This window comes from Dryas octopetala, chromosome 9 (assembly GCF_963921425.1).
Source record: "Dryas octopetala chromosome 9, drDryOcto1.1, whole genome shotgun sequence".
Taxonomy (NCBI): domain Eukaryota; kingdom Viridiplantae; phylum Streptophyta; class Magnoliopsida; order Rosales; family Rosaceae; genus Dryas; species Dryas octopetala.
In genome coordinates, this window is record NC_141374.1 from 1,555,671 (window position 1) to 1,570,431 (window position 14,761).

The window sequence follows — 14,761 nt, forward strand, 5'->3', positions numbered from 1 at the left end:
TTCACCTTATATCATATGAAACCTACTATATAATTTGGTTTCTTCAATGTTTTTTATCAATGTAGTAGATAATAGATTAAATATACATATGATCAAGTTTCATTCAAAATTTTCGTATTTTGATAGTAATTTTTATTGTATTTGTTTAATTTTGTCGAAATTGAAATTTTAATCGAAAATTTCCTCAAAACCGAAATTTTACTTCTTGAGTGCAATAGCTATAGAGATGATTTGCTTTTTTTTACACATAGCCTTTGTTTTACAATAAAAATATTTCAAATACACTTCTAATTAGATATATAAAGACTAAAAAGCCACATGAAAGGTGGTGATGTGGCGACGCACGTATTTATTTTTAACGAAAATTATGATGCAATTTGCCCGAGGCCTTTTTTTTTTTTTTGAATGATATTGCAAAAAAATTAAAATTAAGGTGGTAAATTAGTTTTTTTTTTTTTTTTTTAGATGATGAAGTGTGATCTCAAAGTCAAAATTAAAATGAGTAAAGTGCCCTAAAAAAAAATAAACAGAACGAGAATTGAAGTAGAAGCGTGGAACTTGCGTGAAGGCTCAAACTATAATGACCAAAAATGAAATTTGGCCAAATATAACTATATAAGATAAAGAAATAAAAAATAAAAAAATAAAAAAATAAAATAATGAAGAGCTTCTTTGGAGAGCGAGAAAAGAAAAGGGGGAGTAAAGAATTGAAAACAAACAAAGGATAAGGAACAATGGGCGAGGCTGAGGCATCAGAGACGACGATGACGATAATGCAAAATCCCACCAAAAAGAAGAAGGGACGTCCCTCTCTTTTGGATCTTCAGAAGCGCGCTCTCCAGCAACAACAAAACCCTAATTTTCTCAACCCTAGCCGTCCATCCACTCGCCGGAACCCTACTCCTCAGGCCCCATCTCCGGCGACGGGCTCGCTCGCCGTCGAAGATGACGAAGATGAGCGCACAGAGAAGAAGCAAAAGCCCCTACTGGGTTTTAATCCGAATTCAGCTCATCACCCAAACCCGACATTGTCGCCGTTTAATTCGGGTTCCTGTGGCTCCGATTCCAATGCGGATGGTGAGGATCCAGAGGCTGCTCTCAAGAGGCGCAAGATCAGCACCCTCCACGGATCTAATCATATGGTGATCATCAAAGTCCAATCGTTTTTTTTTCCTGAAAAGTGAGAGCGTCTCGAAAATTAAAAAACAAATCCATGTCCTTGTTGCCGTTATTCCCGTTATTCTTTTTTTTTTTTTTTTCTTAAAACGAAGAAAGAAAAGAAATTTCGGCGTTATTTGATTTTTGGATTATTTTGAGAGTTAGAATCTTTTGGGATTTTCGCGCGAAAACGTGAAGTTGTTTTGGGGGCTGAATGTGGGGGGATGTGTTTGACCTGTCAAGTTTTGGACATTATTCAGTTTTATTTATTTATTTCTTTGAAATCTGGGGTGGGTTTCAGTTCTTCTTTATTTCCAAAATTATATCTTTCATAATTTTTAATGTCATTCTATTCTAACTACAATTCTATATTAATAATCAGACCCTTTTTGTACCATAACAATACGCAGACCCTATTGTCTGTAAAAGCTTCAATTTGTCTTTTCTTAATTTATATTTTTCTCCTATTTGATTATTTTCTCTTTCAATAATGGCAGAAATAAAATTATATTTCTTGGGTAATTTCAGAATTGACATTGGTCTACATTTTTTGCAGAGCCAAAAGGTTTTGAAAGCGACAGACAGTAGTATACTTGGTATCAAACTGTTAACAATCCCAATTCTTGCTCAAAAGGTGTCCTGGTGCTTCTAAATTTTAATGAATGTCAACTTACTTTTGTGGACAGGGTCGCAGTTGGAGTCCGGTCCCACGACACCTTTGCCAGACAAAAAGTTGTTAGTGTTCATCCTTGATAGGCTTCAAAAGTATGTGTCCTAGGTTCCAAAGTTGTTATCTTTTTCATTTGACTCTTTGAAGTGGGTGCTCACTGGTTGGTCTCTACTTTTTTGCAGAAAGGACACTCATGGAGTGTTCTCTGAGCCGGTGGATCCAGAAGAGGTGCATATACTTATGTTGAACGAGCTTATTATGATGCTAATTTTTGCTTGTTTTACGAGTACCCATTTCTTGATTTGATCTAAATATGTTGGTTCAGCTTCCTGATTATCATGACATCATTGAGAACCCAATGGATTTTGGAACTGTGAGGAAGAAACTTGATCAGGGAGTTTATGCCAATTTGGAACAGTTTGAGGTTTGTATTACAATCTGTTTCTTTCTAGTTTTGAGTTTTGACACTCACAGATTCACCCACCAGAGTTGCATGAATGTCCATCCATGTGCTTGCATCCGCTCCCCTATTTATCTCCTTGGCTTGCTCATCTCTGTCAGAGTTGGACAAGTAGACAAGTGTCTATGGAATGAGTGTTGCTGAGATACGGGTTTTAAATGATTGATAAGTACAACAAATATCATTGTCTTTCGGAAGCTAGGGAGAGTGCCAATTATGGTAATTTGTCCAATGAATAGGAATAAGGAGCTTTTCAATTCAAGTTGAGTCTGTTGCTAGGATAAGAAGGCAAACGAATCAAGGACTAGGAACTTGATGGCAATTCTCTTTTTAATTTATTGGTCTTGGTCTATTTAAAGAAATCAATTTCATTATATGGCACCTTAATTTATCACTTAAATGTTAGAAATTGTGATAAAGTGGTTGTGATTTAGATTGCGGACTCAATCTTTGAGAATTATATTCCAAGTGTACCAAACTCTGATGATATCTCAGTATGTATGATGGAAGTTACTTTCCTCCACTTCTGGTTTGATTTTCTTGTAAAATTAATTGATGTTGATGTGGAAGGAATTTGAATCTTACTGTATAATTTGTGCAGAAAGATGTGTTCTTGATATGTTCAAATGCAATGCAGTACAATGCACCAGACACTATTTACTTCCGACAGGTTTGGCTACTTTTGTTCCAATTTAGGGAATCTGGTCATTTACTCATTTTTGAAGGCTAACAATGACTATGTCATTAGGCACGATCTATTCAAGAACTCGCGAAAAAGGACTTTGAAAATTTGAGGCAAGACACCGATGATTGTGAGCCCAAACCAAAAGTTGTGAGGAGAGGCAGGCCTCCTGGTAAGAGCAATAAAAAGTCAATTGATGGTTCTCCAGTGGAACGTGCTGGTCCTCAATTTTTCTCAGAAACGACTTTTGTTCCTGGAGGAGAGAATTCCAGCTTGTCCAACACTTACAATTTAAGAAAAGGACCTGCTTCATACAATGTACGATCAGCTGATGCATTAATCAGGGCCCCCCATGGGTCTCTTAGTGGTGAAACTTGTGCTAGCTGGTTGTCTGAATTGGAGAATGAATTTCCAGGTATGAGATTTCAACTGGGTGTGTTCCGTTGCTTTGTATTCATTATTTATTGTTCAATTTCTTTCTCAATTTCATTTTGATTCTCTAGTTTTTTCAATAGATACCAAGTGTTATTTTTTCCTTTGTTTTTAGCTTCGGTATTGAGGAGTGTGTTAAAGTATGGGAAGAAACAGTTTCCAGTAGATGAGAATAGACGTGACACTTACAGGCATGATCTGGCTTCTGGGCATGAACCAATTGTCTTCACTGGTCTTGAACAAGAGTCGAAGCAACTTGTGGTGGTACGTATAATGAGAAACTTCTTTTATTGTGTTCTAAATGGGATAGTGGAATTGCTCTGTGATGTGCAAGATGAAGGGGAAGGGCTTGTTATAAGAAGAAAAAAAATAGAACAAAGGATTTTAAATGCGGAGATTATAATAAGAGTAGTCTATGCCAAATCTATTTTCTTTAACAAATATCATTTATCATGTATTTCAATAGATAGCTCTTATCAATTGCAAACAATTTATGGGATGACAATAGCTTGGATACTTCTATTCTTGGGAGTTATATAAGATATGACTTTTTTGTATGACTAGTTCTTTTATTACTATTTCTTTCCACAATAAAAACCAGGTAGGTCTACAGTTGGAGCATGGTTATGCAAGAAGTCTAGCTCGATTTGCTGCAAATCTTGGACCTGTTGTTTGGAAGATTGCTTCAAGGCAAATAGGAAGTGTTTTGCCTACCGGACTCAAGTTTGGTCCTGGATGGATAGGAGAAAATGAGGCATCAAGGTGCCAGCAGTTTTCATCCTGTGAGAGGGAGAAGGCTCAATGCAACCCTGCATCTGATAACTATACAGACAGACTTCTACCTCAAAGTATATCCGGCTCAAATTCTGTTGTAGAAAATAGATTTTCACTGCAAAGCAGTGATAAAATGGAAAATAGTAGAGAATTGAAATTCCAAAATGAGTTGGTATCACATAACAGTGGTGGCGTTGGTGGGATAAGACCTGGGCCTCCTTTCCTGGTTCAGCAGAATTCCATAGTTCACTCTGGTAATTATGGTTTTAATAGTAGGTCTATGTCTTATGTTTTGCTTCAAACGAGAATGTTAATATAACTGCTACATTAACAGGGAAGTCATGTTCAACCGACGCTTCAATACCTTCTCAAATGCTCACCATGGCTTCAGAGAGCATCATCCATCCAATGGCTATCAATGGTATCGATTCAAATGAAGCCAAATTGTCAGAAATTTCTAGTAGATCGAGATCTAGGAATCCCTTGACCCTGGCACCTGAATTGGCGCTTGGTGGGGAAGCATCATGGCAGGGTTTATCCATACGCAATAAACAGGTTTCTTATTCATTCCCCTCTGACCTGAACGTCAAATTTGGCACACCAGGCTCACCCAGTTCTATTGTTCAAATTGGTTTGCCACAGCAGCCAGATTTAGCTTTGCAACTTTGATGATATGGACCAGTTATATCTTTGGTTTTGGAGTTCCTTGCCTTGGTATATAGAGAATAGTAGGAATTGATGAATTATCAACACAGTTTTTCTTTTTCTTTTTATAATTAAAATTTGAACGTGGCTTTCTGAATGCCACACAAAATCATTACAAATTTACAGTAGTATTGAAACGTTTTGTACAGATTAACTATTCATTTTTATGTTAAAATATATTGTTTTAACAATTTAATCCATTGTGGACGTACTGTCAATAGATTCAATAAAAATGAATGCATTGCTATGAGCTGAAACAGGGTATATTGCCTTTCCTTAAAGAGTGATAATATGAATTCGTAGATACATCATCTGACAGAGTAAGTACACATTTCTGTGTCATTTGTTCTAGTTTTTTTTCTTTCTTCGTTTCCTGTTATTTTGATTGCAGTACAGTCAAATCCTTGGCAAAGGAGAGAGAAGAGTTCTTAATCCCAAAACACTGTCATTTTGGTATACATGTGTGTTGGCAGCCTAACTTTTGGAGATTGATGCACCTATCAAGGTTTTATGGTATTTTTATGTGAATTTCATGTTTCTCTCATATGTTTATCTTTTGATTTAATTATTAATTGTTATATTACTATTGGGTTCTCTTCATTTTATGTATGTCGGAGTATTAATGTCATTTTAGTTCTCGTGCATTGATTTTGGCCGAAGTTTTTTCATTTACATGCGTGGGTCAGAGCTTTTGTACTGATATAATATGATTTAGTTCAGATATGATATTTATCAACATGCAAATCTTATTATAATGACAAAAAGAACAACAAAAAAAAAAAAAAAGAGCCTCTTGAAGTGATTTTTTTTATTTTTTATTTATAAAAAGCCTCTGGAAATGATTACTCACCATATTGATCTTCTTGTTTTGAGTTCCATATTTACTGTATGTCTCCTAACTTATATTTTTTTATGTATGTGCTGCATTAGTTTATATGTTTTCTTGGTGTTTTTTGTTCTTTTAATCTTTGCTATTTTGTATAACCTAAAGGACAAGTTAGTAGTATTTATATAGCATCATATTGTGATAATTTGTTCCATAAGTGTGGTTGGCTACCTGCTGTTTAGATTTAGTCACCCCCCATTGGGAAAAAAATCAATCAAAATATCTCCAGCCACTCAGTGTTGTGTGGATTAAGGCAGGACTTTCTAATCATCATCCAAATTGCTTTAGCAAAGCTGCAATACTCAAACAGGTTACAGGTGGATTACTGGTCTTTGTGGAAAATTATTAGGTACAACGGATGTACCCTTCTCAATAATATTATGATACCTATACATAATTAATAGAGCCAAATTACACGTTGTTAGTTTTATGTCAAAACATTTGCAAACTGGAAAAGAGAAATATGAGGTATAACCGACATACTAAAGTCACCATTAAAAACTCCAAAGCATCTAGATTTCTGGATTATCCACAAGGAAGAAGAGAAAATTAGATCCCAACGAACACAAGCTAATCAAAAAAATCAGACTTTAAATTTCTACAAAGCCAATCTTCAAATTTACCAGAAAAATCCAAATTAACAGCAGTATAAGCAATGACAGCCTCCCAAATATCAATGGAACAATGACTTAATCTGGACAAATGATCAAGAGGTTGCAAATTATCATAAAACGTCAACTATGAAAAAAAAAATTAATACAAGAAATTTCTCCAATTAAAAATATTTAAATGTAAACAAAATAAAACCATGCATAGTACTAAAATAAAAAACATACTAGTAAAACTAAAATGCACCCAAGCAAATCATTTCAACTAATGTTTTGTTAAAAAAAAAAAGAGTGCCATCATAGTGAAAAACATAGTTTATAACTTTATACAAGACATCATTTAAGATCCAAATTTGGAATAAAAAAAATTAAATTTCTTAGCATTATTGGGTTTTTTTGTTTGTTGAAAATCATTGCTTGAGAGTTGGGAGAGATCAGATACTCTACCTGCAGGAAAAAGAAGCTCTGTTTCGTTTTTCTTTTAATTTTTTTTTTTCTACTTTTGGTGGGGGAGATTCTTTTCTAAGCTAAATCTAAAAGATATTGCTTAAATATTAGATTCTTATATACACAACCAAAACTTGTTACACGTTTAGACACATGAATTGGCGGACCCAGGGTTTCACTTTTGAACTGGGGACAAACTTAATCAAGCAAGAATGAGATAACAAAATTTTAATACCACTTTAACCCAAACATAAATTTCTTTTTTCTTTTTTTATAAAAGGCATTTTATTGAAAACGGCTAAGAAATTACATAGTCATGAAGAAGGGCGGACTCCAACCATTCATGGGGAGTCAACCCATCCCATGTCCAAACATGCATGCAGAATGTGTAATAGAGAACTACAACATTACAAGCACGGGACACATAAAAACAACGAATGAAATTTAATGAACGATAAAAATACTTAGTCATTTAGTCTCTTCCAAAAATTGCTCATCCAGAATGATATCCTCATCCAAAAAATTCATTTATAATATACACAAAAACATATGCAAAAATGGAGAGAACATTATACGAAAAAGCTCAATGACTTTTTGATTGTACATGTGCTATTGCTACTAAGGGTGTCCCCAACTCGAATTTTAATAAATTTTAAAAGTTCAACAAAATTTAGGTGTTCTCAATTATGATTTTAATGGATTCTATAGAAATCTAAGTGTTCCAAACTCAGATTTTAATAGATTCTTTAAAAACTCAGGTGTCCTGAAAAACTCATGAATTTTATTAAGTAATGAATTTTGGTGGATTAATTTGGATGAATTTTGTTCACATAACAAAGACCATGAGAATTCCAGCCAATTCCTTTTAAATTTTGATGAATTCTATAAAATTTATGAAATTGCAACTTTTTAAAAATATATTAAAATCTCAATTGAAAGACCTTCAAAGTGTCTAAGTGTCTCTTTATGAAGCAAATTCTTTAAAAAAAAAAAAAAAAACCTTCAATAATTACATAATGATATGTCTAAGGGGTAATTAAGCTACATATATAAGCAATGAGTGAGACTTACCTGCCCGGGATAACAATAGGTGATAACAATAGGTGGTATCCCCACCATCCCCTTTCTCTTTATCTCTCTCCTCTCTCTTTTTTTCTCTCTCTTTTTCTCTCACTCTCTCTCCGGTGATACCACACAGGTACCCATCCCAGGAATAGGTAAGTTTTGTTCATAAGCAATATATTGATTTTCTTCTCCAGCAACGGCTCGATGTGGTCACAAAATTCCAAAATCATGTCGATAGAGAAATAATTATCTTTTTTTTTTTTTTTTTTTAAATTCCAATGGCGGCGGCAGCCCCACTTGAAATATATATGATTGGTCAGCCTTACAACCTCATGCGTTTTAGAGAAAGAAAACATAAAAAAAAAAACGTCTATAAATGTATTGCGTTATACAGTCTTTCCCCTACAATGTCAACTCATTGAATTCCAGCAGTACCGATAGGAGATATATATATTTTTTTTTTGGTCTGATAGGAGATATTTTCAGATAGCATATATCTTTCTCTTTGCATGGACTTAATAATTAACGAAATAATTAATTACAAGAAGGAAGCAATTTTTTTCCTTTATCTCCTGACCTATAGCTAGCTAATTAGCTACAAGGAACAATAAAGTCATGATGTATATAAACAAAATCAACTCTGTACAAATCTTTAATAGAAGTGAGACTCACCACCCAAAACTTGATTACATCCATTTCTTATGATATCATGGAAAGAAGAAAACACCAACATTTCTATGGCTAGTTGGTATATATCACTTGTATAGTTCTATTGCCACATCATTCTGTAACCGCCGTCGGGCGTTTGAGACCCAAACCATCTCTGCGTCAACAATTTCAAGCGCTCATCTCGAACCTCACAAAACATGTCAGCCCAGCCTTTGGGCTCGACCGGCTGAAACCCTAACCCGGGGGTTCGGTCCTTGGACAATGGGTTCAATGCCTGAGTCCAATCCACCACATACGCCGACACCCTCCTCCGAAACTTGGTCTGAAACTCGGGCCACGCTTGGTACTTGTAGTGGTTCACCACTGCCTCCTCCATGCTCAGCTGCTTCGACCGAAACCCCCTCTTCACCTGGAAATGGTGTATCACGTTCAGCAGGGACGGATCCACTGCGTCCAGCAACACCATCGACTTGTGTCGCTGCTCAATCCGCCGACGACACGTGTACCCTTGCGTCACCCCCTCCGGCGGGTGCGACGGTTGGCTTGACGGACCAAAATCGTTGCACCGAATTGAAACTTGACCAATTGATTTTTTTGATGGTTTTTGCGGTAACAAAGACTTGAGCATATGGTTGGAGGGTTGGTCCGAGAGAGGCCAGGAATGTGGAGCAAACACGAATTCATCAACATCAATGTATATGATCCATTTGCACCAAGGCTTCGCGTATATGGTACTGTGGGAGAAGCCAGCTTCTTGTGTCTTGGGCCAAATCCAAAACAGCGTCGTTACATTATAACCCTCCTCGTTCAGCTCTCTCACCACTCTCTCCAAATCGTCGTCGCTTTCGTTGTCGTACAAAATGAACTTGTCCACGCCGATTTTGGCGTGGTACATCACCCACTCCCTCAAGAACTTTGCCACGTTGTACACCATTGTGCACGCGCACAGCTCGTGCGTGTATGATGACGTGGCTGGAGGCGGAGGAGGCGTGTAATACGCTACGGATGGGACCACCTCGCCTCCGTCAACGATTTCCAGTGAGACTTTGACGATTCGTTGCTGTTGTTGATCTTTATCATCCTTGTCGTTGCCAAAACGCAATTCCTTTGGATTTGGATGCTTGCACCGGAACACCTCTTGTATGGAGCTCGTAACGGCGGTTCTCACGGTGTCGTTTTTGGAGGCGTCGCCAAACACGCACCTGAACTCGCTATGATGGCGGTTCACCCCCTGCCGTTGGTTCACGCCCTTCACGAACAGAACGACGTCGTGCTCGGTCGAAAAAGACTCGTAGGCCATGAACGTCCACCGGAGCAGCTCCGCCGTCGGGCCGGGAGGTTCATTGTGATCGGATTTCTTCCGTAAGACAGGCTGCAGAAACGGCCTGAGACGGCGGACGCTGTTCGGCATTGGACAGGCGAGCGCGGTCCGATTCGTAAACGGCAACGTTCCAGAAAATCGGGCGGAGGAGGTGGCGTTGTTCTGGAAGATACAGACGTAGTCTGCGGCGGCGGAGCGAGAATTAGGATCTGAAAGCGGAGTTTGGGGAGCGGCGACGAGGAGGACGTCCCAAGCGGGGAAGAGAATGGCGACGGCGGAGATTTCGGAGTCCTTGAGGGAGGAGACGTGGCGAGAGGTTTGAAGCTGGCGATCGGAATCGTCATGGATGAGGTTGAGATTGCTGTTGTGGTTGTTGACGGCGGCGGCGGTAATGGTGGCGGCGGAGGTGGTGGTGGGGGCGGCGGTGGGGTAGTGGTGGATTAGGTCGGTGCGAGAGATGGCATTGCGAGAGAGGTGGAGAGAGACGAAGAAGGCGAAGACGAGAAGGGCGGCGAAGGCGAATAGGAAGGTGGTGGGAAGAGTACGGCGCATTGCGTCTTGGAGGTAGAGAAAGAGGGAGAGGAAGGAAGAAGAAGAGGACCGCTGGTGGTGGTGGTGGGGGTGGTTGTCTATTTTAGGTGCTACGTACATGGAGAGAAGGTGAGGCAGGGAGTTGCTGTTTTATTTGGCTCTTCCTCATCAATCAATCGATTGATTGGGTTGTTCAAATTCTATCTGCTACTCGATTCTGATGCAATTCTTTTTCTTCTTCAATTGTGTTTCAATTTGGGATCTTTCAAACAGAATCAGAGTCAAGAGAGATAGAATGAATGAATGCTGTTTGGATATTTTATTTTTTAATTAATTCATAAGAATTAAAAAGAGTCAAATATTCCTCATAGGACAAGTATATATTGCTTGCTTGCTTAGACCTCCTTTTCTTCTGCTGCCTTTTTTGGTGCTGACACGTGTAATGCTTCGTGGCTTGACTTTTTTCTTCATTTGGTAAAAAAAACATCAGTATGTATATGGAACAACCTGTGCCAGCCACAACTAAGAGCCAGTCTGTGACGATCACTGACTTTCAATAATTTTCGGCTTTTATGAATTTGGTTCAAATCCATTGCGATATCGTTGCAAACTTGCATCTCCCTGGGGTATGCCTATTGGCTATTGTAAATACGTAATTAATTTCCTTTTTACTCAAATATTACTATTTATTACCAACACAAAATAACATCTTTTTTTTTTTTTTTTTTTTTTTGTTGAGAAAACACAAAATAACATCTTAACAACTCAAACTTTAAATACTTTTCCATCTTATAGGTTAATTAGTCCCCTTGAACTTAGATATTGTAATTTCAAAGTGGAATATAAGGGTTTCTCTCTTAAAGTAACATTATCCTTCTCAACCAAAAACAAAAGTGTCATTATCTTATATAAAATATCGCATTTAAGATTTCTTATTTTATTTGTAAGATTTTATATTTAGAATTTGAATTGTGCGAGAAGGCTAATGCCAACAAAGTTAAGAGCTAGACAACAAAGTTTATTCAATTTATTCATAAAAAAAGAGTTTATTCAATTTATTCAATACGTAGTTTTTGGATAAAGAAAACGTAAAAAAAATTTGGTGAGAAGAAAAACGTAAACTTTATTGTCTCGTAAGTTATACAATTATTATCTCCTACATATTGGTCTAGCTAATAATACTCCACCATGTGTACTTCTATCAATGAAACAGTGTTTATTTCCAAGCTTAATTTGAAAATTTCCCTTTTTTATTCCATCTGCGATTAATCTCGGCACTTTTTTTTTCTCTCTTTGGATTAATTGGTTGAGTAAAGTATCGACATTTTTGTTGGTGCAAAACTGTACAAAGAGCATCTTGACAATTCTCACTTTTCACCAAAATGCCCCAAGAATGTGAAACAAGACAAATAATAATAGGGTTAATTTCAGTTCAGTACCTTAAGTTTAAAATTTTACAATGTCATACCTCATCTTTCTAATTTGTTGCAATGTCATACCTCTGTCAGTATGACTGTTAAGAGATCTCTTAATTGCTGATGTGGTATTTACATGACACTCCCACAATGATGACTAGATGTCACGTGGTTTGATAACAGGTCACGTCATGCCACGTGACATAAAAATAATTCAAAATCTAGAAACATGGCACATAATTATTAATTTTTTTCCTTTCAATTTTTAGATTTTATTATGCCATGTGGCATAATGTGTCATATTGTCAGACCACGTGGTATTCAGTCAGCATTGTGGGAGTGCCATGTAAGTGCCACATCAGCATTGAAGAAATCTCTTAACAATCATACTGACGGAAGTATGACATACATTACAACAAATTGGAAAGATGAGATATGACATTGCAAGATTTTAAACATGATGTACTAAATTGAAATTTGAAGCAAACTTGAGATACTGAAATGAAATTAACCCATAATAATATCATCAAATATTAAGAATGATAACAATACCAATGAAGATAATTATTGACCAATTAGCTTGTGTGATGTTAAAGAGGTCATAAGTTTAAGTCCCATTCTCGATCCAATTCAAATAAAAAAATAAAAAATAAAACTTATCTAAAAAAACCAACGAGTCACAAACTAAGATTATCTCCAAGAGACTCTTCAAATCCCACGTTGCTGACGTATGTGGCAATTTGAAGAGTGAAAATTGAAGAGCTAAAATTATTCACTTTAATAGACTTTTCAAATTTAAACAAAATTTGATTTTTATTATGAATATATTAAATTTTAAATTTTAAACGTTAAACAAGTTTTAAATTATTAATAAATTTGATTTGAAGAGCCTAATTCACTCTTTAAATTTGATTAGTTGATCTTAGGTCCATATTTTGAAGAGTTTATTTGAAGAGTTTGTTGGAGTAAATTTTTCATACATGGCACAACAAATGGAGCGTCCAAAACCATTTGAAAAGTCTATTGGAGATGCTCTAAACGTAGCAATTATATATCTATTCACATCTAAATGAATTAAAAAAAAGTTTATTCAACCTTCTAAAATTGTTCAGTTTTGGAAACTTGGTACCCGGCCCCATTCATTGAAAATTGAAATGGCTACTTAAATATATAATAAACGCTGATTGTCAAACTGATCATTAATTATGAGAAGTAGCTGAGTTTTATCTGGTCTCTAAAACTGGATATATATATATATATATATATATATATATATATATAGTACGTATACCGTAAGCTGCAAGGCAGTGAGTGAGAATAGAGAGAAGCTAGCATAGAGCATGGCTTTACAGCTAACAGTTTGGCACATTCTCTAAGCATAAAGGTTGCGCTTCAACTGCACATAAAGTTCATTTCTTGAGTTTTATGCCATTTTTTTTGTGTGTGTGGAAGTTCTATGCCATTTTTTTTGGTGAATAAAGTTAATTGATAATATACATGTATCCTTTAGTTGCTCCAAAAGCTAGCTAACTCACATGTAACTTTATCCACTTTTATATATTAGTTTTATGAATTAATTACTCTAGGGTATATGACAAGTATTTTATTTAACCTCTACTATACCTATTGTTCAAATTTAACAATAAGGTCACATTTGTAAGTTATGATATTAAAAAAATATATATTTTTTTTCTCTCTCTCTCTCTCTCTCGCGATCCACACTGCTCCACAACGAAGCTTCTTGCTCCGGCTTTCTCTCAACAAATGGCGACCACCGGTGTGCTCCCTACACCGGCGCCGACTCAACGTACCCACCCTCCCCGCTACCAGCTGGCCACCACTTGCAGCAATCGATGCGAGAAAGGGGAGTAATGTCGCCGACTTCCTCTCTCTCTCTCTCTCTCTCTCTCTCTCTCTCTCTCTCTCTGTGCTTGATCGAAGCCTGCTCGAAGCCTTCTAATGGATCTGCTCCGAGCTTGATCGAAGCCTTCTAGATCTGCTTTGACCACTCCGACTTCTCCTCGATTGGGCATGAACACAGCTTATGGTACGTAGACTCCTACTTTGATTTTTTATCAGTAGAAGGTTCTTGATTCTGAAACTGTAATTTCTGGAACATTGGAAGTAAACTGAAACTGCAATTTATTGGAGTTGTAGTTACTAACTGCAGTTTCTGAAACTGCAAATGAATTGAAACTGCAGTTTATTTGAGTTGCAACTGCAGTTTCAGAAACTGCAAATGAACTGAAACTGCAGTTTATTTGAGTTGTAAGCTTGCAGTTGTAGTGTAAGTGAAACTGCAGGTTCTGAAACTGCAAGTGAAACTGCAATTTCTGAAACTGCAAAGTAAACTGAAACTGCAGTTTTTTTGGAGTTGCAGGCTTGCAATTGCAGAACGATGCTTGTGAGTGAAGATGAACAATTGTCGATTTGGTAAAGTTGAAGAAAGAGATCGATTTGGCAAAAAAAAGAAGAAGATCAGTTTTGGGCTGTTTGTGTAGCTGGTTTGGTTGTTATGCGTTTCTTTTGGAAGGTGTCCGCATGTTATATATTGGGGGGCTGGTAGATAGTGTCCGCAAGTTAATAAAAATAGATTGAGTGGTTTTGGTTAATATTTTGCTTTGTTAGTACCTTATAATTAATGGACTCTAGTTTTATTTCCACATATGAATATGAAAGCTATCTATTAGTTTTCTCGTTCTCGTCTCATTCCTTTAAGTTATTGTTCTTCATTTTATTTTATGTTCTTATTTTTCGATTGTGTTTATTTTTTTCACTTTACATTTTTTGTATTTATCTGGAGTTGTAGATGTTCGATTTGACAGTTTCGGGTACCCTACTTTTGGACCAATTATTTGGAGTACGTTGTAGATGTCCAATTTAAGTGATCTTTATATGGTTGTAAAGAGGAGATGTATAGCTTTAAACCAAATATAAA

General features: G+C 36.5%; 2 protein-coding genes across 2 annotated transcripts; one reads left to right on the top strand and one right to left on the bottom strand.

Annotated features, from left to right (window-relative positions):
* Positions 1-673: 673 nt before the first annotated feature.
* LOC147273103 (DNA-binding bromodomain-containing protein) lies at positions 674-5,141 on the top strand. Its single transcript, XM_086257030.1, has 10 exons — positions 674-1,142; positions 1,715-1,754; positions 1,845-1,923; positions 2,011-2,056; positions 2,154-2,252; positions 2,890-2,958; positions 3,037-3,385; positions 3,518-3,666; positions 4,004-4,430; positions 4,511-5,141. Exons 1-10 carry the CDS (start codon positions 735-737, stop codon positions 4,843-4,845), a joined length of 2,001 nt encoding a protein of 666 aa, XP_086113156.1. The 5' UTR covers positions 674-734; the 3' UTR covers positions 4,846-5,141.
* Positions 5,142-8,520: 3,379 nt separating this feature from the next.
* On the bottom strand, positions 8,521-10,685 carry LOC147273104 (glycosyltransferase family protein (DUF23)). Its single transcript, XM_086227831.1, has one exon. The coding sequence runs from the start codon at positions 10,526-10,528 to the stop codon at positions 8,657-8,659; it is 1,872 nt and encodes a 623-aa protein (XP_086083957.1). The 5' UTR covers positions 10,529-10,685; the 3' UTR covers positions 8,521-8,656.
* Between the last annotated feature and the right edge of the window lie 4,076 nt (positions 10,686-14,761).